The sequence below is a fragment of the Ahaetulla prasina genome, chromosome 1, assembly GCF_028640845.1.
Source record: "Ahaetulla prasina isolate Xishuangbanna chromosome 1, ASM2864084v1, whole genome shotgun sequence".
Taxonomy (NCBI): domain Eukaryota; kingdom Metazoa; phylum Chordata; class Lepidosauria; order Squamata; family Colubridae; genus Ahaetulla; species Ahaetulla prasina.
The window spans coordinates 183,837,668-183,859,786 of NC_080539.1; the positions used below are offsets into that span (position 1 = coordinate 183,837,668).

A 22,119-nucleotide genomic window follows, 5' to 3' on the forward strand; every position below is an offset into this window, starting at 1 on the left:
CTTCAGAGGCCATGATGGCAAAGGCTGTTCTAATCGACTCTTTTACAAGGATGATAATTTACAAAGAGACTTTTCCCAGATTCACACCTCACATAAAACCCTGATAGAGTTCATTATGCTTGTCGTGTTAGTTTCTCTTCATGCATAATGGGGCAGAACGTGGAATTGGTCGTTGAGATGGGTAAGACTTCAACTCCCAGAATTCCTCAACTAGCTGGGGAATTCTGGGAGTTGAAGTCCACACATTGGTGCCAAGGTTTGAGAAACTCTGGTACAACATAATGGATGCTTCTACAAGGGCAGCTGAAGAGGTCTGTTCTAGATGGAACTGTTTTTACAACAATGAGAAGAAAGAAGGAGATATCAGGCAGAGTTTTTCTTTATTATCTGAAGAGGTCTTCAAGTTCCTAACATCGATGGGAGAAAGAGAAGAGAAAAAAAATCAACATTTTCCTTGCAGACTTTTCAAATCTGTTATTTTAACTCACATGCCCCCTTCCCCACAATTCCAAGCATTGTAATTTGATGAAAGTTTATGGGGAACTCTTCAATCCTTCTCATAAATATGATTTATGATCATTGTATTTTATGATCATATAATCAGAATTTATCATTTGTAGCTTGCATGTACATCAGAGACTTATGCACCAGAGACAAATTCCTTTTGTGTCCAGTCACGCTTGGCCAATAAAAAATTCTATTCTAACACCAGAAGCAACTTTTCATAGGTCAAATTTGCAGATTGTGCCAAGTATTGCTTTACGTTGCCTTTGTGGATCAAATCACAAATAGTTGCATTCATCCAGCATATAAAATCAACTTTAATTGTAAAAAACCATAATTTATTAGTATAAGGTGGGAATCAGGCCTCTGTCTCTTAAGACATAATTCCTCCATTGTGCAAATAACACTTCTCTTAACTATGGTTTATTGAATAAACGGCAGGGACTAAGTTCGTACCACAGGCTAAATCTAAGGCAACAATGTCAGTTATTTTGCAAATGCTTTACCACAATTCACAAACTCACCAAACAACTCTCAGGACAGTTTTGAAATCTCAGCAATAGAGTTAACCAATGATTGCTCCCAATGGGGTTAAAAATATGCTCAGAAGCTAGCAGTTTCCAGATGTTCTTTAAATGGAGAAGGAATTTCCCAGCTGATAAGATACTGTTAGTTCTCCTTTAAAAGCTAAGCTTTTCAAGGATAACTTGGGAATTTGATAGCAGCATCCTCTTACCTCTCCAGAAAAGTATTTCTCAATGAGGGCTAGAGCAGGGCGAGAGACCATGTTATCCTCATGTGTCTGGAGGGCTTCAATCTTCTCCACACCTTTCAGCTCCTTGACCAAAAGGCCCAATTTTTCTTTCTCACCCAACTTCTCAGCTGTCTGGTATGGAAAAAAGAAAACACGAGTAGCAGGTGAAACACTGCCTTCCTCTGTTGCACAAAGCCATGGTTTAATCCCGGTGAATGAAACAAGATACATAGGTTGGATCTACCCATTGCTCCAAGAAGGGTCTGCTTTGAAAGCAAAACTGTGCTTAGGCAAGGTTAGACAATCATGGTTTTATACAAGGGAAGATCCAGGATACCTAAGGGTATAGATGCATGATGGCGAACCTATGGCGCTTGCCACAGGTGGCACGGGGAGCCATATCTGTGGGCACTCGAGTGTTGCCCTAGCTCATCTCCAGTGTGCATGTGTGCGCCAGCCAGCTGATTTTCAGGCCTTCTGGGCCCACCAGAAGTCGGGAAACGGGCTGTACCCACAAGTTCTGAACTAGTTCCACTGGTTAATTGTTCTCACTGTCAGGAAGTTTCTCCTTAATTCCAGGTTGCTTCCCTCCTTGATTGATTCCCATCCATGGTTTCTTATCTTGCCTTCTGGGTGCTTTGGAAGATAACCCCCTCTTCTTTGTGGCAGCTCCTCAAATACTAGAATACTGCTACCCTGTCCCCCCTAGTCCTTCTTTTCTCTAGACTAGCCATACCCAATTCCTGCAAGTAGGAACCTAAGTGAATCAACAGAATGACTGACAATATATCCAAATTCTCTATCATTCCATTCTATAGTTTCCTTTCTTAGCCTTACCTGGAAGAAGTTGGTGAGACTCTCCAAGATCACAAGGATAGTGGTGTTATCCTTGATGGACAACAGGTTGAGCAGAGGTTTCAGGACTCCGGCCTGGATCATCGACATCACTTGCTGCACCGTGCCACCCATTGTGATACTGGCCACAGCCCAAACACCTTCCTTTTGGGCTTTGTAGTCTCCCTACACATGGCAAAGAAGTACAGAACCTTAAGAAATACATGAATATGGCTCTTGCAGGTAGCTCTCAACTTACGAATCGGCGACTTAGCATATGTTCAGTGTTATGACGGACCTGAGAAAGAGGACTTATGACCCGGATTTGAATTTCAGAGGGCTCTCCTATTTTCCCACTTGTCACATGACCGCAATTTGGTGCTGAACACAGCTGCGGATGGCTTTTTGCTGCATCCTGTATCACAGGAGGTTTTACAATGTTTTTTGTCAAAAAGTAGTATTTGCTTCCCATTTTGGCAAAACCATACCATAGCAAACGATAGGTTTGCTTAACAGCTACCACAAAACGGTCATAAAAGTACTCAGTCACATGATCAGCTTATTTTACAACCGTTACAATTTATGACCCAATCGGGCAGGTTCTGTTACGGTTGTGACTTGAGGGCTACCGGTATCACAATTATATAATCTAGCACCTTCACAAAAGCACTCTGTCTGTGGCTGGCAGTTATTGGCAAAGCTCTCTTTGCTACAGTTAAAATTCATTATCAAAAGTCCCCAGAGGTTCCACTTTTTTTAAAAAAAAAAAAAACCACCTGCAACTTTTAATACTTTGGTGAACCCATGAATGATTTAATTCTAGATTCAGTTTTCATTATGTGCAGCTGCCCTAAACTGGAAGGAACTGTAAGCATCATGTATCTTGCTTTGAACACCTGCAAAAATAGGCATTTTCCCCCAAATTAGTAGCTATAAATTTAGAAACTTAGATTTTTGTCTCTAAAAAGAATGCAGAATCCCAGGAAATGCACTCTATGCGTCCATAATAGGTATTTCATTTTATCCAGACCAAATGGTGGACGTGTTAGTTGGCCTACGTCAATCTGTAAGCATGACAAAGGCCTTGCTGCATGTTGGTGTGTGCCTATATATGGTTGTGCATATACATGTTGGTGTGTAGCAATAGTACTTAGACTTATCTACTGCTTTACAGCCCTAAGTGGTTTTTACAGTCACCATATTGCCCCCAACATTTTGGGTATACCCTAATCTGTGTGCATGCATTGTTCATATACTTACAGGTAGTCCTTGACTTACAACCAAATTTCTGTGACTAAAGCAAGACAGTTGTTCTTCCCCATTTTACGATCTTTCTTGCCACGGTTGTTAAGCCAGTCACTTGCAGCTGTTAACTTAGTAACAAGGTTATTAAGTGAATCTGGTTTCCCTCTTGGCTTTGCTTGGCAGGAGGTTGCAAAAAGGGAATGCAGGACCCTGGGATACTGCAACCGTCTTAAGTACATGCCAGTTGCCAAGCCTCTGAATTTTAATCACATGACCCTGGGGAGGCCGCAATGGGTTGTCAGTTTGAAAAACGGTCCCAAGTCCCTTTTTTCAGTGCCGTTGTAACTTTGAATGGTCACTAAGAGAACTGTTGCAAGTCGAGAACCGCTTGTGTTCTGATCTGTGTGCATGTATTGTTCAAATAATAATAATAATAATAATAATAATAATAATAATAATAATAATAATAATAATAATAATAATAATAATAATAATAATATCAGAGTTGGAAGGGACCTTGGAGGTCTTCTAGTCCAACCCCCTGCCCAGGCAGGAAACCCTACACCATTTCAGACAAATGGCTATCCAACATTTTCTTAAAAATTTCCAGTGTTGGAGCATTCACAACTTCTGCAGGCAAGTTGTTCCACTGATTAATTGTTCTAACTGTCAGGAAATTTTTCCTTAGTTCTAGGTTGTTTCTCTCCTTGTTTAGTTTCCACCCATTGCTTCTTGTTCTACCCTCAGGTGCTTTGGAGAATAGTTTGACTCCCTCTTCTTTGTGGCAACCCCTGAGATATTGGAACACTGCTATCATGTCTCCCCTAATCCTTCTTTTCATTAAACTAGGCATACCGAGTGCCTGCAACCGTTCTTCATATGTTTTAGCCTCCAGTCCTCTAATCATCTTTGTTGCTCTTCTCTGCACTCTTTCTAGAGTCTCAACATCCTTTTTACATCGTGGTGACCAAAACTGAATGTAATATTCCAAGTGTGGCCTTATCAAGGCATTATAAAGTGGTGTTAACACTTCACGTGATCTTGATTCTATCCCTCTGTTTATGCAGCCCAGAATTGTGTTGGCTTTTTTGGCAGCTGCTGCACACTGCTGGCTCATATCTAAATGGTTGTCCACTAGGACTCCAAGATCCTTCTCACAGTTACTACTGTTGAGCAAGGTACCACATATCCGGTACCTATGCATTTTGGTTTTTTTGCCTTACTTTTTTCACTGTTGAATTTCATTTTGTTAGATAGTGCCCAGTGTTCAAGTCTGTCAAGATCTTTCTGTATCTTGAACCTATCTTCTGGAGTGTTGGCTATTCCTGCCAGCTTGGTGTCATCTGCAAATTTGATGAGTTCCCCATCTATCCCCTCGTCCAAGTCATTGATGAAGATGTTGAAGAGTACTGGGCCTAAAACAGAGCCTTGGGGTACTCCACTGCATACTTCCCTCCATGTGGATGTAGTTCCATTGAGGACTACACGTTGAGTGCGGTTGGTCAGCCAGTTACAAATCCATCTGGTGGTGGTGCTGTCTAACCCACATTTTTCTACTTTATCTAGTAGTAGGTTATGGTCTACTTTATCAAATGCTTTACTGAAGTCCAAGTAAATTATATCGACAGCATTCCTCTGGTCCACTAATTTTGTCACTTTGTCAAAGAATGCAATAAGATTAGTCTGGCATGATCTGTTTTTGACAAACCCATGTTGGCTTTTGGTTATTATTTTGTTTGCTTCTAGGTGTTTGGTGATTTGTTGCTTGATTATCTTTTCCAGAATCTTCCCTGGTATTGAGGTTAGGCTGATAGGTCTGTAGTTTCCTGGATTTGTTTTTTTTTTCCTTTTTTGAAGATGGGAACTACATCAGCTCTTTTCCAGTCCTCTGGCAGTTCCCCTGTGCTCCAGGATCTTTGAAAGATATAGTTCAGTGGTTCCGAGATTTCGTCTGCCAGTTCCTTCAGAACCCTGGGTGTAATCCATCCGGTCCTGGTGATTTGAACTCGTCTAGGGTAGACAGATGTTCACTTACCATTTTTTCCCCTATTTTAACTTGTGTTCCTAATCTGTTTTTTGTGGTGCTGTTTTTGATAGGTTGGATTGTTTTTTCCTTTTGTGTAAAGACAGATGCAAAAAATGAGTTAAGTAGATCTGCTTTCTCCCTGTTGCTTGTCACCTTCTTGCCACTTTCTCCCAGCAATGGGCCAATTGTTTCCTTGACTTTTTTCTTGTTTTTAACATGTTGGAAGAAGCTTTTTTGTTATTTTTTACTTTTGTTGCTAGCCTTTGTTCATTGCGAGCCTTAGCTTTCCTCACTTCATCTTTACAGGCTCGGGCTGTTGCTAATATTCTGCCTTAGTTATTTGCCCCCTTTCCACTTTTTATATGTGTCCTTTTTGTCTTTCAATTTGTCAGATAGTTCTTTATGCATCCATGCTGGTTTCTTTTGAGATCTATTATTTTTCTTCCTCATTGGTATTGTGCTAGACTGGGCTTTTATAATCTCACTTTTCAAAATTTCCCAAGCTTCTTGAGTTGTTTTCCCCTTGAAGATTCTCATCCATGGAATCCTTCTCAAGCTCTCTCTGAGTTTATTGAAATTAGCTCTCTTGAAGTCCAAGACTCTAGTTTGACTTTGTTCCACTACTTGTGTTTGCATAATATTGAATTCCAATATTGCGTGATCACTTGCCCCCAAGATTCCTATAGCTTCAACACCTTCTATCATTTCATCTCTGTTAGTGAGAATTAAATATATAATCAGCTTCCAATCCCAATGGTTCAAAACTGTATGTCAACCCTGAAGTGAGCCTGGCTGAAGTCATCTTGGAGGCTTCAGGGATGCCACACAGCAGTGGCAGGGGGAGAAATAGTTAAATAGGGTTTTGTAGCCAAAACAAAAACATTTTCCTGTAGGAACCAAGGACATTCTCACAGGTGGCTGTCCAGAGGAGGAGCAAATAACCCAGCAACCAGCCAGCACCTGGACTGGACAGTGTGACCAGTGACTGGGGGGGGGAAGGGAAACCTTTTACTTTTAATTAGGTGAAAGCCGCAGGAAATCTCAAAGTCGGCTTTCACCAGTCTGCGCCAATGTAATATATCCAATATAATATATCTAATATAATGCAGCTGCGCGAGTGGTAATGGGAGCCGCTCGAGGCTCCCACGTAACACCACTGCTCCGTAGTTTGCACTGGCTTCCTGTGGTCTTTCGGGTGCGCTTCAAGATCCTGGTTACCACCTTTAAAGCGCTCCATGGCTTAGGACCCGGGTACTTACGAGACCGCCTGCTGTTACCGTATGCCTCCCATCGACCAGACGCCTCACAGAGAGGGCCTTCTCAGGGTGCCGTCCGCCAAACAATGTCGGCTGGCGGCTCCCAGGGGTAGGGCCTTCTCTGTGGGAGCACCAACGCTCTGGAACGAACTCCCCCCTGGCTTACGTCAAGTTCCTGATCTTCGGACCTTCCGTCGTGAGCTAAAAACATACTTATTTACTCAAGCAGGACTGGCATAAATAGTTGATTTTAAATTGGGGTTTTAGAGATTTTAAACATTTGTAAATTTTTTAAATTATCGGCCATTTATTAATAGTTTCTTTTAATTTCTTTTAATTGTATATACTTTGTATTTTATTTCGGCTGTACACCGCCCTGAGTCCTTCGGGAGAAGGGCGGTATAAAAATCTAATAAAATAAATAAAATAAATAAATAAATATCCAATAATCCAATATATCCAATATATCCAAGGAACTCGAGTGCCTCGCAGTTTGTTTTCTATGCGTGCATTAGTTGGAAGACTGACATTGTACCTTCTCCAGTAACTCCACCAGAGGAGGAATCAGCCCGCAGGTGATCAGCTGCTGAATTTGGCTGCACGGTCCAACAGCAATGTTGCTCAAAGTCCACGCGGCCTCGTTCTGGATCAATGACTTGGGATGATGCAAGAGCTGTGGCAGGACGGACAGAATGCCCGCACTGATGGCCATCTGGGTCTGTTCTTCTGTCCCGGTGACCACATTGCCCATAGCACGCACAGCTGGGGTCTACAAAAATGTCCACCAAAGAGAAAGATAAGATGACCATGGAGGTCCATCACTTATGTTCCCACAAAAGGCATTTTTACAGATTTACAGATTAACAGAGTTGGAAGGGACCTTGTAGGTCAGCTAATCCAATGCCTGCCCACCCCCCGCCCATGCATACACTACACCATTTTTGACAGATGGCAGTCCAATCTCTTATTGAAAGCTTCCAGTGATGAAGCTCCCACAACTTCCGAAGGTAAATTCTGTTCCCTTGGTTGATTGTTCTCATGGTCAAAAAATATACCCTTAGTTCTAAGTTGAATCTCTCCTTGATCAGTTTCCATCCATTATTCCTTGTCTGGCCTTCAAGTGCTTTGGAAAATAGCTTGGCCCCCTCCTCTCTGTGGCAGCCGCTCAAATATTGGAAAACTGCTATCATGTCTCCTCTGGTCCTTCTCTTCACCAGACTAGCAATATCCAGTTCCTACAACTGTTCATCGTCTTTTAGAATAGAACTTAACTAGGGGCTGATCCCCCACTAGTCTAGCATTGTTCTTCAAGAAATCACTCTTGCTTACCAGAATGACGTTGCCTATAGTACATAGAACTGGGGCCTACAAAGATCTCCACCAAAGAGAAAGACAAGAAGATCATGGATATCCATCACTAATATTCCCACAAATGGTATGTTTGGATAGATGATCTTCATGGAGGCTGGACCCTCACCTAACCTAGTATTACCTTCAAAAAAAAATCACTCTTTCTTACCAGAATGTTGTTGCCTATGGTACAGTGTTGGCTAACCTTTTTGCCATTGCATGCCAAAAGCGGAAAGAGTGTGTGGGGGGGGTCGCGTACATGCATGCCCATACTCATAATTCAATGTGCCCCCTCACTGCATGCATGCGCACATGATCCCCTCCACGGATGACCCCCTGCACTTTGTTTTGGGCCTAGCAGGCCACCCTGAAGTTTTCTGACTTCAGGTGAGCTCGGTAGACCCGTTTTTCACTCTCCCCAGGCTCCAGAGGCTCTCTTGGAGCCTGGGGAGGGTAAAAATGGCCGCCCTTGCCCCCCTGGAGGCCCTCTGGAGACCAGAAACAGGCCATTTCTTGAGTTCTGGTGGGTCTGGTAAGTCCGTTCTTCACCCTCCCCAGGCTCCAGAGGCTTTTCTGGAGGCTGGGGAGGGTGAAAATGGTCTCCCCCATCCCCCCAGAGGCCCTTTGGAGGCTGAAAACACCCTCCCAGAGCCTCTGTGCGAGCCCTACACTTACATGGCATCCCAAACGGGCCACATGGAGACTCTTGGGAGGGGAGGTGTGGGTTTGGCCAGCTGCAAATTAGCTGGCAGGCATGCGAATGAGCGCTGGAGCTGAGCTAGGGCAATGGCTCATGTGCCTGCAGATATGGCTTCACGTGCCACAGGTGGCACATGTGCCGTTGGTTCGCCATCACGGCTATAGAAGACGACCATGGAGGTCCCTCACTAATGTTCCCACAAAAACCACTCTTGCTTACCAGAATGGACAGCTCGTTGGTAAACAGGAGCTCCACCAGCCGAGGGAGGACTCCAGCCTCCACCACAACCTGGATGTGATGGTGGGTGGCATTAGTCAAGTAGTATATCGCCCAACAGGTGTCAGAGATAATGTCTTCATCTTTGTGTTGCAGGAGGCAAGTGAAGGTGGGAAGCATCTGCTTCACAGCGTCCAGGGGAGGGGAGGGGTTTTTGTGTTTGCAGAAATTGGACAAGGTCCAAATGACTTTCCTCAGGAAACTCACCTAAGAAATTAAGATGATGTTCCTTAGGTTGAAAACATACGAGCCAAAAAAAAAAAGACATACGAACATGTTTCCAGATTCTCAAGGATAAGGCAGAGCCTAATTCTGATTGTTAAACCAAGGACCAATTACATAAGCTAAATATTTCACTTCAGGGTAGATGTTATCGGGGGGGTGGGGGCAGAGTTCCAATCACAGTCCTTAGATCCCAGTCCAGTATATTTTGGACTTTCTTACCGCTTTTCATTTTTTGAGAATGTTTTGCCTTATAAAGAGTCCAGTAGAGCTGGACTCTTTATAACCTTAACCTTAACCTTCCCGTTACTTCTCCCAGCTTTTGCCAACCTAGCAGTTTTGAAAGCATGTAAAAATGCAAGTAGAAAAAATAGGGACCACCTTTGGTGGGAAGGTAACAGCGTTCCGTGCACCTTTGGCATTGAGTCATGCTAGCCACATGACCACGGAGATGTCTTCAGACAGCACTGGCTTTTCGGCTTTGAAATGGAGATGAGCACCGCCCCCTAGAGTTGGCAACGACTAGCACGTATGTGCGAGGGAACCTTTACCTTTACCTTAGAGCTTTAAAAGGGACGCAGTGGCTCAGTGGCTAAGACATTGAGCTTGTCAATCAGAAGGTTGGCAGTTCAGCGGTTTGAATCCCTAGTACCGCAAAATGGGGTGAGCTCCCGTTATTTGTCCCAGCTTCTGCCAACCTAGCAGTTCGAAAGCACGTAAAAAAATGCAAGTAGAAAAATAGGGACCACATTTGGTAGGAAGGTAACAGTGTTCCATGTGTCTGGTGTTGAGTCATGCTGGCCACATGAGCACGGAGACGTCTTTGGACAGTGCTGCGACTTTGAAACATAGATGAGCATTGCCTCCTAGAGCCAGGAACAACTAGCACATATGTGTGAGGGGAGACAGAGCAATGATAGGAGCACTGGCAATGGCAAATACCAGACCTTAACTCCGTTTTAGGACTGCATTTAAGAAGAACAAAGGAAATGGCGCCTGTACTTAAAAGGGTGTGAAAGTGAAACTTAAGGAAGCCTTTGTTAACATTGTTGCGCTCTCAGTCTTCTTTAAACTTGCCGGATTTTACATTTACATGAAGACATTTTAAAGTGAAAAGTGGAAAGACTATAGAATTGATTTACCTAACCCAAATACAGTGTTTATGTAAAAATTTGAAGACTTATTGAATTTGGAAAGGGTAAATCATAACCGAAATTTTTGAATATACTTAAAAATTACTGTGTATGTGTTTAAATCTTGAAGAAGAGTTTGTAGTAATGTTATTTGATTATATGCGGCGGGTCTGTTAGAAACCTAGTTAAAAATTGATTTTGGGAATATAAGGTGTTGATAAAAATAGAATAAGGAATGGAATTAGTTAAGGATTGTATGATAAAAGGGGAAATTGGGTTAAATGTTAAATTTATATAAGTTAAAAATTTAAGAGGAAAATTTTGTAAAATGTTTTAGAGATGGTATCTAGATTCTAAATACTGGCGTGTACGTATTTGAATTTATAATTTAAATGTTGGAGATCTGGTTGGGATGATACTATTTATTATTATATATGGTGGATACATAAATTTGGTGGATTATACAAAATATTTTGAAGAAGAAGATAACGTTTAAGGATGTAAATTGATTTTAAATTAAATATTAGTAGCTAGACTACCGGTAGTGCATTGGAAGATGGAACATTTGCTTATCATTGAAGACTGGACACTAAAAGTAGTGAATTTACTGGAGATGGCCGAAATTTCAGCGTATCAGAAAGACTATTCACAAGAAAGATGTATATTGGAAAGGAGAAGAAGGATCGACTATTTTTAAAACAAATATTGGATTAAGAACTATCAAATAGCCTATGAATGAATAGAATGTATTGTATATTTTCTTTTTTTCCCCTTTTTTATGGAGAAGGGGAGTTAAGGTTCTAAGGGACGGATGGGAGTTTATGGATAGTTTGCGTATTCTAGCTTATGATTGTTAGATACTAAACCCTGTATTTTGCTCTGGGAAGTCTGGGGGTGGGGGTGGAAGGATTGGGTGAAGGTGGGAGGTGGGAGGGGGAAGGGTGAGGGTTGGTGGGAGGAGGAGGGGATGTATGGGTAAAAAAATTTGTAAAACTTTTTAATGAAAAAAAATCATGAAAAATCTTGCCAGATCAGATCAAGAGAACCAACAAACTAGTGGTGGAATTCAAATTTTTTTACTACTGGTTCTGAGGGCATGGCTTGGTGGGTGTGGCAGGGGAAGGATACCGCAAAATCCCCATTCCCTCTGCACTCTTGGGGGAAGGATATTGCAAAATCCCCATTCCCTCCCCACTCTGGGGCCAGCCAGAGGTGGTATTTGCCGGTTCTCCAAACTACTCAAAATTTCCACTGCCGGTTCTCCAGAACCTGTCAGAACCTGCTGAATAGCACCGCTGCAACAAACCCAAGGGAACAGACTTTCTACATACCGGGTTAGAAAGCTTCACCAGTGACAAAACTGGTGGAATTACATCGAAGTTGATCAAAGTATCTCGGTAGACAGATCCATCTCCTACACAAAACAGTGATGGGAAGGAGAATTGTACTTTCAAAAAAAAAATATCAACAACTCCAGGTAGTCAATTTACAACAGTTCATTTAGCAACCGTTCAAAGTTACAATGGCACTGAAAAAACGTGACTTAGGACCGTTTCAGCATCCCCAAGGTCACATGATCAAAATTCAGATCCTTGGGCAACTGGCTCACATTTATGATGGTGCCGGGGTCATGTGATCCCCCTTTTGCAACCTTCTGACAAGTGAAATCAATGGAGAAGCCAGATTCATTTAACCAACATTGTTATTCTCTTAACAAATGCAACAATTAATTTAACAACGGTGGCAAGACAAGTAAAGTGGAGCAAACTCACTTAACAAATGTTTCACTTAGCAATCTAAATTTTGGGCTTAATTGTGGTCATAACTCAAGACCTACCTGCTTCTTGGAACTATATACCAGCTCAGATAAGTTGGTCAGACCCTGCCAATTTAGAAGAGATTCCGGTTTCTAATCTTCTGCTTCCACAGTACTGCAGTGGTTAGAATGCAGTCCCGCAGGCTACTTCTGCTGACTGCCGGCTGACTGCAATTTGCCAGTTCAAATCCCACTAGGCTCGAGGTTGACACAGCCTTTCATCCTTCCAAGGTTGGTAAAATGAGGACCCAAATTGTTGGGGGCAATAGGCTGACTCTGTAAACCACTTAAAGAGGCTGTAAAGTACTGTGAAGCGGTCTATAAATCTAAGTGCTATTGCTATCCCAGAGTGAAACTAGCTATTGTAGCATAATACAAAGCAGCTGATTTCATGCCATACGCTAAATTTTACACCCTTATAGGTGTTAACTGGAATAATAAAATTAGTATATTTTTGCAATTACACTGGAGTCATTAAATTGCTGTGTGCATGGAATGCACAAAACAATCCAATGATTTCTTCACTTATGACTTCGTCCACCTCCATGCAGAGATGATGGTTGGGTTCCTACAGAACAATAACTGATGGACATTGTTGTGATATCAAAGAAGCCATTTGTAACCTTTCCAGTAAAATAAAAGTCCATTGGACAGAAGATAAAAAGAGATAGGGAAGGCATTCTGTACCACAATCCACTAATAAAGGAGAGCTAAGATACACCTATTCCATTTCCATGATTCTGTAATCGGCGTTCCTCAGAATGAGCCAGCCCCACAACTTACCGGCAATATTGGCGAGTGCCCACACCGATTGCTCACAGATGTGGATGTGTGGAGAAGACAAAAGGACAACAAAGCCCTGAACACCATTGGCATCTATCACAGCTTTGGTTTGCTCAGAGGTTCCTGAAGCAATGTTGGTGAGTGCCCAGGCAGACTCGAACTGCAAGTTGGGAGTATCATGATAATACAAGAACTCCACCAGTTTAGGAATAATTCCAGATTCAATTATTTGATTGATGGGTGGAACCTTCTTGCACAGCATCTTCCTGTTGGGAGAGGAGAAACAAGGGTGACCTTTAAGGTGGCCTCACCCTTTTGGAAACATGACACCAACAGTCTCAAGGGACTTCTAAAATAACTGAAGTCATTTGAAGGTCCTTCAGAAGCAAGCTGACTATGCATTGCCCATATATCTGATGGGATTTCCAATAGGCAGTATGGTTCTTAGAGGCAGGAGAACATGGGGATTGACAGTTTAGGTCACCTTTCATGTTGGATCACTCTATCAGGATTGTACCAACCATCTTTAGATGGGAATTTATGCTCTAGAAACCTAGTGATCTCCATTGACTGGAGCCTGTTTGCTCTCCTATTCTTCTCCTATGCCTGAGAACCAACCCAGTAAGTTAACTAACCAATGGCAACTGAGATTAATTGATTGATGGTGGACACAACTAATGGCTTTTAACATACCTGACTGCTTTGGTTGCCTTCAGCTGAAGAAATAGATCATCCGACTGGATCAGCTCAACTATATCTTTTAAAGAGATCTGAGTAACCTGCAGCAGGAAGCAAAAGGATTGTCAGAACACCACCAGAAAGAGGTCATCAAGATTCACAGATACTTCTGGTCATGTCAGGTATCAAACTACAAAAAGCAGCCAAGAATTTCATCTTCCGGTCAATACATGGTTTACACTTATTATTCACACTAAGCCCCAAATAACAACCCATATCATAGTTTAGTATGCCACTTGAACCAAGCATGACAAAGTCCTCAGATTTTGGTAATGCTCCGTTTCTGCTTTCATCACACACTTCTCCAAAACTCTCATGTTCACAGTCACAAGTCCTACTCATATATGGAGATACGGAAATACGTAAAATATCTCTGGACTCTTATAAAAACCAGGCTCCTTCCAGATGCGTGAGAATTACAGACACAGAATTCACAACCAAATACGAGTGAAATTTGGATTTCTGAACCTTGCAATCCCAAGAGATTTAGACAGCATAGGTTGGAAAGGCTGCGATATAGAAATGTGTACTCTGGTAATATTGTACTACCAACTAGAGCATACAAAACATTTGCTAGACCAATTCTCAAATACAGCTCATCTGTCTGGAACCCCCACCGCATATCGAACATAAATACAATTGAGAGAGTCCAGAGATATTTTACGAGAAGAGTCCTCCATTCCTCTACCCGCAATAAACTATCTTACGCCACCAGACTTTAAATTTTGGCCTTAGACAATTTAGAACTATGCCGACTTCGGTCTGACCTAAGCGTAGTACGTAAAATTATCTGCCACGATGTCCTACCTGTCAATGACTACTTCAGCTTCAACCACAACAATACATGAGCAAACTCAAGGTAAACCACTCCAAACTTGATTGCAGAAAATATGACTTCAGTTAGAGAGTGATCAATGCCTGGAACTTACTACCTAACTGTGGTTTCTTCCCCAAATCCCCAAAATTTTAAACTTAAGCTGTCTACTGTTAACCTTACCCAGGGGTAAAATGCTCCCGGTTCGGACTGGATCGCCTGATCTGGTAAGGATGGCGGCAGGTGGTTCAGAGAACCGGTAGCAAAAATCCCTGCCCTCCCCCATGCTCAGCATGTGATCATCGGAGGTTTTTTTTTTTTACTTCTAAATGCATTTTTTCTTTGGCCAAAAAAATGCTTTTAAAAGTAAAAAAAAAGCCTCTGATGATCACGCAGCTCAGCTGGGATCGTCAGAGCCTTTTAAAAGCATTTTTTATACAACTTCTTTGGTCGAAGAGCTTGTAAAAATGCTTTTAAAAGGCTCTGGTGATCCCAGCTGAGTTGCCTGATTGTCAGAGGCTTTTAAAAGCACTTTTTACAACTCTTCGGCCAAAGAGGTTATAGAAAAAATGCTTTTAAAAGTAAAAAAAAAAGTTGACCACACCCACCCAGTCAAATTACACCCCCCCACCAAGCCACGCCCACCGAACTAGTAGTAACAAATTTTACATTTCACCACTGACCTCATCCCATTCCTAAGAAGTCTGTAAGGGGTGTGCATAAGCACACCAGGGTGTCTTCCGTCCCTGTCCTAATGTTCCTTTTTACTCTCACTTTTTTCATGTATTCAAATTATCTTTATACTTTTACCTGTTACCTTATATATGCTTGACAAATAAATAAATAAAAATAAAATAAATAAAACTAGATGTAATATATTCTTGAACTAAGATCTACAGAGGGAGGAGGTAAAAATGAGTTTTACTATGGAGCATTTCTCCTTATCACACTACTACTACCACCACCCACACATACCATGTTTTTATCTTTCACGGGAGACAGGCTGGCTTCAGGGAAAAAGCAGATGTTCCTTCGCTTTAAAAACTGTTCGTCTTTCCGTATTTTGCGAATTTCAACTGTCATTTCGATTATTTTTCTACGTATAACCTACCAAGGAAGAGGGCCGAGCATTATTGATTTTTAAAACAGCCAGTTATGAGTCGTACGATTGGAAGTGCAGGGAAAAAGAGGAATTCGGGATCATCAGGGTTCAAGATCAAATGTCCCTGAGCAAAACCAATTCTTATCTGCCACTATCAAACTTCAGAGAAGGATAGACAAGGGTGTTTATAATAGTGGCCAAAATTGTGGAAACCTTTTGGGGAAAGTGTATTTTTGAGGTTTGATGGCTAATAACGCCACTTTTTTTTTTTTTTGAGTTTCAAGATAATCATATTCCACTGCTGGAATGGCTTGGGAATAGCCCAGACCTTAACTGAATGAAAAACTATGGAGCCGACTAAAGAAACTTGTTAGTCAGAAGCAACCCAGCAATAAAATCCAGTTAATAGAAGCAATCATTTAATCTTGGTTTCACATTGTAACAGCTGCAGAACTGAAAGACTTGGGTCACTCCATGGGAAGACGTTGTAAGGCCGTAATTCATGCTAAAGGTTCCCCAACTTGAGTATTAACTGACATTTTTGTATATCTCATTTTTTCTACATGTTTCACTTTTCTTCTTTATACTGTAACTGCTATTCTAATAGCAAATCCTTCATAAAAGCTATTGCATAACATTCTTGATTAAATTATCTTTCCATTGATATGTAGTTTTATGGTACTCGTGCAACAAAAGTGATATTAGCTAGTTTTAGAAAATACACTTTTCTCAAAAGGTTTCCACAGTTTTGACCACTACTGTATGCCTTCACCCACTTTGTGTTATGTCTGGGTGGCTGATGGCCTGAGGACACGCCTGCTGCCTTGTTGCCCCTCCTAGCTTTTTGAATTTTGGGCCTTGGTTTTCATCTGGATGTTTTAAATTCTGTTTTTTATCCCAAATGTGCTTTTCTAAAAGGCACCTGGACTTTCTTGGTTTTTTTTTTTCTTTGAAAACGTTTAGCTTCTCATCCAGGCAGAACTGATGAAGCTTCTTGGATGAGAAATGAAATGTTTTCAGGGAAAAAAACAAACCCCCCAAAAATCCAGTTGCCTCTTGAAAAATCACCCTTTGGGACAACCATGATCTGGACGATGAAGAATCTCCATGGACATTCTGTTTTTAACATATCTCTTTATTTCTGTATCTCTATGTGGTTTTATTATGCTGTTATTTAGTTGAGATAGGCTGGGTAGAAATTTACTAAATAAATGTCCCTTCACTTTCTGCTTTATTTTACAAAATCATACACTTCTCAAAATGGTCGAAGCAAGCTACAAAATGAACATGGTCACCTGAACAGAAGTATCCTTCTTTACACCAGGGTGGATCAGAGCCTCTATGAATACAGCTCCAGGTTGTAAGTGCCACCTCTGGATACCAGGAGTGTATTTGTCCCCTTCTGTTCCTGAGCAACTGTTGGGGTTTCATAAGTACTTACTAAAAACTTTTTACTTTTCTTTTTATACAAGTTCTTGTGTTTATTTTCCTCATTTGTGGTAGACATGGCTCGCGTTCTGCAAAGCCCAGAATATGTTTCTTACACCTAGGTAAACAGAAAAATAGTTGACTCAGGAGCTCAACTTCACCAGCCAGTAGTTTAGTTTGGTTTAGTTTAATTTATTGTCATTGCACATACTACAGCGAAATTAAATGCCGTCTTCAGTGTACATTATAACTATAAAAATAAAAACAAACGTACATCCTTTACATTCTATATAATTGAAATTGAAAACCTGATATTGCACTATACTATAGAATTCAATATGGTTATTGCCCTGGGATAGAAGCTGTTTTTCAGCCTATTTGTCCTTGTTTTTATTATTCTATACCGTCTGCCAGATGATAATAGTTCAACAAAAAAAATGGTGCCCAGGATGAGATAGATCTTTAACAATATTTTGAACTTTCTTAAGGCAGTGAGAGCTATAAAGCTCTTCCAAAGAGGGGAGAGGGCAATCAACGATCCTCTGGGCAATGATGTTGACCCTCTGGAGTGTTGTCCTATCTGCCACTGTGCATTTGGCAAACCATACACAGGTGCAGTAAATTAAAATAATTTCTATGGTGCAGTGGTAGAAGGTCACCAGCAGTTTTTCATGCATTTATTGTTTCCTGAGAAGTCTCAGGTAGTATAGTCTCTGCTGAGCCCTTTTGACCAGTGCTGCAATGTGAGTGCCCCAGGTCAAATCCTCTTTTATGGTAACTTTTATGATAGTACAATGTGTTCTACTGCCCCAATAGGATTCTCCTAATGGATTGGATAGCATTTATAATTCACCCAAAATTCATTTTTTAATGGAAGAGAAAAAGAGTGTTCTTTTTTTGCTTTGCAAGCTGCAGCAAATTTAATTTTGGGCTGAGGCCAATGTGCATTGGTCAAGGCAGAGAAAGGAGATTTTAAAAGGCAGGGCAGTTTGGTTGCAAACTAGGCTGAACTGCTAGCACCTTGGAAAAAATAAATTCTAGCCCATGAAGAGCTGCAGAAATTACTTTAAAACAGACTCGGGTGTTGTACTAACATTTAAAGAAGCAAGTTACAAATCCACCAGCTCTATTGGCACTAAGTTTTCTTAATTTTTCACCTTGAGCAGGTGAGGTTTTTCTCCTCTAACGTGTTTGGTGAAGCCAGACCTCCTAATTGTTGTATAGTCTAAAGCTCCATGCATGGGTTAATTATGGGTTAATTATTCATTATGGGTTAACTTAACATTCAAGAGCCAGTCTGGTCTAGTAGTTAAAGCACCAGGCTAGTAAATTGGGAGACCATGAGTTCTAATCCTATCTTGGCATGAAAACCGGCTGGGGGACTTTCGGTTAGTCCCTCTCTCTCAGCCCAACCTACCTCCCAGACAGTGGTGGGATTAACCGGTTGTTAACTTTCTGTGTAGTTTGGCAAACTGGTTGTTGGAAGAAATCATTAGGGCAGAGAACCGGTTGTTAAATTACTTGAATCCCACCACTGCTCCCAGGGTTGTTGTGGGGAAAAGAGGAGAAAGTATATGAAGTACATTTGCACCTTGAGCTAAAAATACAATGGGATAAAAATAAGATAAAAACGTAAGAACCCAGGTTAAGCATGCAGCCATTGAGAGCCACTGGGTAAAAAAACTTCAGAATTATATACAAACCAAACCTTCATTTAATTGTTATTTACTGTGTAACATTTGCAGAAGCAAAAAAAAAAAAACCCCATCCCAGAATGAATAACATATCTTGGACATAAAATTGAATACATTTATAAACTTCCTTCCGCGGCTCTGTTCCTTGTCCACAATACATTAAAACGTCATGCAAAGAAAACCAAATTACACCCCAGCTACTTACTGTCTCCCGGTACAAAATACTTTTAGCAACTGCAGCCGCTCTGAAAAATACTTAAATTTCCCGGGAAGTGGGTCAATCACCCATCCTTGTCTTTTGATTGGTTCACACCTCCAAGAAGCTTCGCCCCTTTTCAGGGCTCTTATTTACACAAGCCTCGGAACAGAACTGCGGGCGAGTGGGTTCCCACTGCGCCTGCGCAAGACTGGTAACTTTTTGCTCGTGTGAATTGTTGCTTATCAAGCCTGTGATGACGGGCGATGGTTAAAAAGTTGCAGAGCATTGTTGATTGGCATGGTCACCTGGAAGAAATCCTCTTGAAGTGCATTAGGACTTACTTCAGAGTAGACCCCTAGAAGTTTGAATCCCCTTATGTTCAATGGGGTTTACTCGTAAGTTTTGGTCCTTCATTCTTCGCAATGGACTTGCTTTCAAGCTGACCTAGATGCAGAACCCGCTTCCTGAATTAACTTTAAAGAAGAATATTTGCAGTTCAGAGTTGAAATGAGGGGTCCTTGGTGCTCTCTGAGCTAGGTGGTTTTCTTGCAGATGTTTTGTGATCCAACTAGGGAACATAATCGGTGTTAGAAGGAAGTGGGGTTTGTGGAAAGAAGGAGGAAGTGGGTTAGGAGGAGGAAGAGGAGAACTGTGGGGTCCTTGGTGCTGTCTGAGCTGGGTTGTTTCTAGCGGAAAAATTTTATGGCCCAGCTAGGTTACATCTTCAGTGCTAGTACTTGCCAAGCACTGATGATGTTACTTAGTTGGGTCATGAAGCCATCAGCAAACCGTTTGACATCAAGAAGTCCTGTTGGGTGAAGGATGAGAAAGACAGCTTCTTGTCTGGAGAGATCCAGTTGGAAACTGATACTCCAGCCACGGTGAAGACCGTGACCAGTCAGATGAATTGATAGAAAGGGGAAAGTCCACTTGGACTTCGTAGGTCTCTTAAGTTAGGACCTGGCAGGGTTGCTCAGATCAAGGGGCGGGGAAGATGAGATAGACCCTATTTTGAACGTTGCATGGAGTGTCTAATGGCTGAAGTTTCCACTTATTAATCACCTGTCTTCCATTGAGTTTTTATTATTATTTATATTTATATATATGTAGGTCTTGGCATATTCGGGTCTTTTCCCGTGTAAGGTTGAGGGTATCTTGGCGACATTTTAATGAGGTCTCACTCATCATCTTCAGGCTGGTGCTTTTGGCTTCATGCTTCTGTGAGCAAAGTGTGGTCGGAGCTGCCGTCTCTCTATAAATACTGGTGGGGAGGTGGGGAGTGTTGCTGTGAGTGGGTTGGTTGGCTGTGTGGTTGCATCTTGATTGGTAGATGAAGTGGGTATTTACAGATTGGTCGGCTGTTTCGTAGCATCCTGTGTGGTTGTGGTCCTAGTCTTTTGTTCCTGAGCTTTGGTGTGTGGTCTCTGGGGTTCTGTGATGTGATGTCTTGAGCAGATGGCTGTGATGCAGCATCCCAGGTTTTGGTTTGGCTCCAAGTATGAGGTCTTGTCATGTGTTCCTGGTGTGTGTCAGCTTGCTTTGTGTGCGGATCGGAGGGGGGCACAGCAGCCAGTGGTGCCAGCATGGTCTGGCTTCTGGATGGTGGTTGTGTTTCTGGATGGTGGTTATCTTATATATATAGTATTATATAAATATATATTTATAAGTATATAAATATTATTATTAATAACAACAACAACAACAACCAACCTGCCTTCCACTGAGGACCTATATACTGCACGAGTCAAAAAGAGGGCTGTAAAAATATCTACAGACTCCTCACATTCTGGACATAAATTGTTTCAACTTTCTCGAATGCCATCACTTTGCTTAACAACTAATTCCCACAAATATTCTTCTTCTTCTTCTCTTCGTTACTAGTATCTATCTCTTCCCACTTCTGACTATAACCATGTTGCTTGTATCTTTCAATTATATTATTTTTATTTGTTTCCTAGTACGATTTGATAGCTTGTCAGTAACCTTGACTATCGCTAAGTGTTGTATCTTTTTATTCTCGATGAATGTATTCTATTCTCCTTATGTACACTGAGAGCATATATACTTAAGACAAATTCCTTGTGTGTCCAATCACACTTGGCCAATAAAGAATTCTATTCTATTCAGTAGAATACGGATAATAGTTAGAAGGATCTTGGAGATATCTGATCTAACCTCTCACCCAGTGCACGAATCCACGATTACAGCATCCTTGACAGATGGCCATCCAAGTGGATCTGTTGATCTGCAGAGAGCTCACCATCTATCAAGGTAGACTGTTAAACAACCTTTGGTGTTTGGGATTTCTTCCTGGTGCCCCACTAGAATCAACTCCCTTGTCATTGAAACCCACTATTTCTTATCTTCAGGAGAGGGACAGGAACTGGTGCTTTACATGAGTTTCCACATTGGTGGATTTATTTCATTTAAGGGCTGACTGACCCCAGAAATTACCCTGGGAGGTTCACGGCTATCTTTTAACCCCCACAATAGATGCTCACTGTCAAGAAGGACGATGTCCAGCAGATGAACCCACCTAAGTTTTACCAGATCAGTGATATGGCCAACATGACTTTCTTGAATGAAGCCAGCATCCTGGATAACCTCCGGCAGTGCTACATTATGATGAGGATCTACGTAAGTGGGAAGATGGGTAGAAGCATTTGAATTGCTTGGGGAATCCCTGGGAGACGGTTAGAACCATCTTCCATTCCTGGAAGAGGCAGATATTTCAGAGATATTCTTGTTTGTTTCTTTCTTTCTTTCATTTTTTGAGTGGTGCGGTGGCCTAGAGGTGGAGCTCTAGCCTCACAATCAGGAGGCTGTGAGCTTGAGCCTATGTAGCAGCAATTATTTCTCTCTCTGGGGACAATGAGAATATATCTCTGAACAAAATTCCGCATTGGCAACAGGAAGGGCATCCGGCCATTAAAGCACTCGGCTAGGTCCATTCAGTTGCCCAGATTCCAACCCGTAAGGGATTATGGGGTAGTTAAAAAGATGACTCACTTATCAAGTCCTTCCCAAAGACCTGGGATAGGCAGATGTGGTCATTTGATAATGTTAAAGCTATCAGTGTAGGAAGTAAGCTGTTCTTTTATAATTGACTGATGATGATCAACACAGACAATGTTCACTCTATAGTATCATAATACTGTAAAGTAATATGGGAATTGTCCCAAAGATGCTTTTTCTAAAAGGCAACTGGACTCTCTTCATTTTGTTTCTCTGAAAATGTTTTGGTT

The 22,119-nt window shown here is 41.6% G+C and overlaps 1 protein-coding gene across 1 annotated transcript in view; it reads right to left on the minus strand.

Annotated features, from left to right (window-relative positions):
* Positions 1–271: 271 nt before the first annotated feature.
* The window catches only part of LOC131199178 (importin subunit alpha-1-like), a 79,598-nt gene continuing 57,750 nt past the window's right edge, over positions 272–22,119 (minus strand). Inside the window, exons 4-13 of the mRNA XM_058184657.1 lie at positions 16,995–17,099; positions 15,427–15,558; positions 13,593–13,678; positions 12,900–13,165; positions 11,632–11,714; positions 8,889–9,152; positions 7,155–7,388; positions 2,096–2,278; positions 1,241–1,390; positions 272–407 (exon numbers count right to left, since the gene is read on the minus strand). Of these exons, the coding sequence (XP_058040640.1) occupies positions 384–407; positions 1,241–1,390; positions 2,096–2,278; positions 7,155–7,388; positions 8,889–9,152; positions 11,632–11,714; positions 12,900–13,165; positions 13,593–13,678; positions 15,427–15,558; positions 16,995–17,060 (1,488 nt within the window). The 5' untranslated portion in view covers positions 17,061–17,099 and the 3' untranslated portion in view covers positions 272–383. The remainder of the gene's footprint in view (positions 408–1,240; positions 1,391–2,095; positions 2,279–7,154; positions 7,389–8,888; positions 9,153–11,631; positions 11,715–12,899; positions 13,166–13,592; positions 13,679–15,426; positions 15,559–16,994; positions 17,100–22,119) is intronic.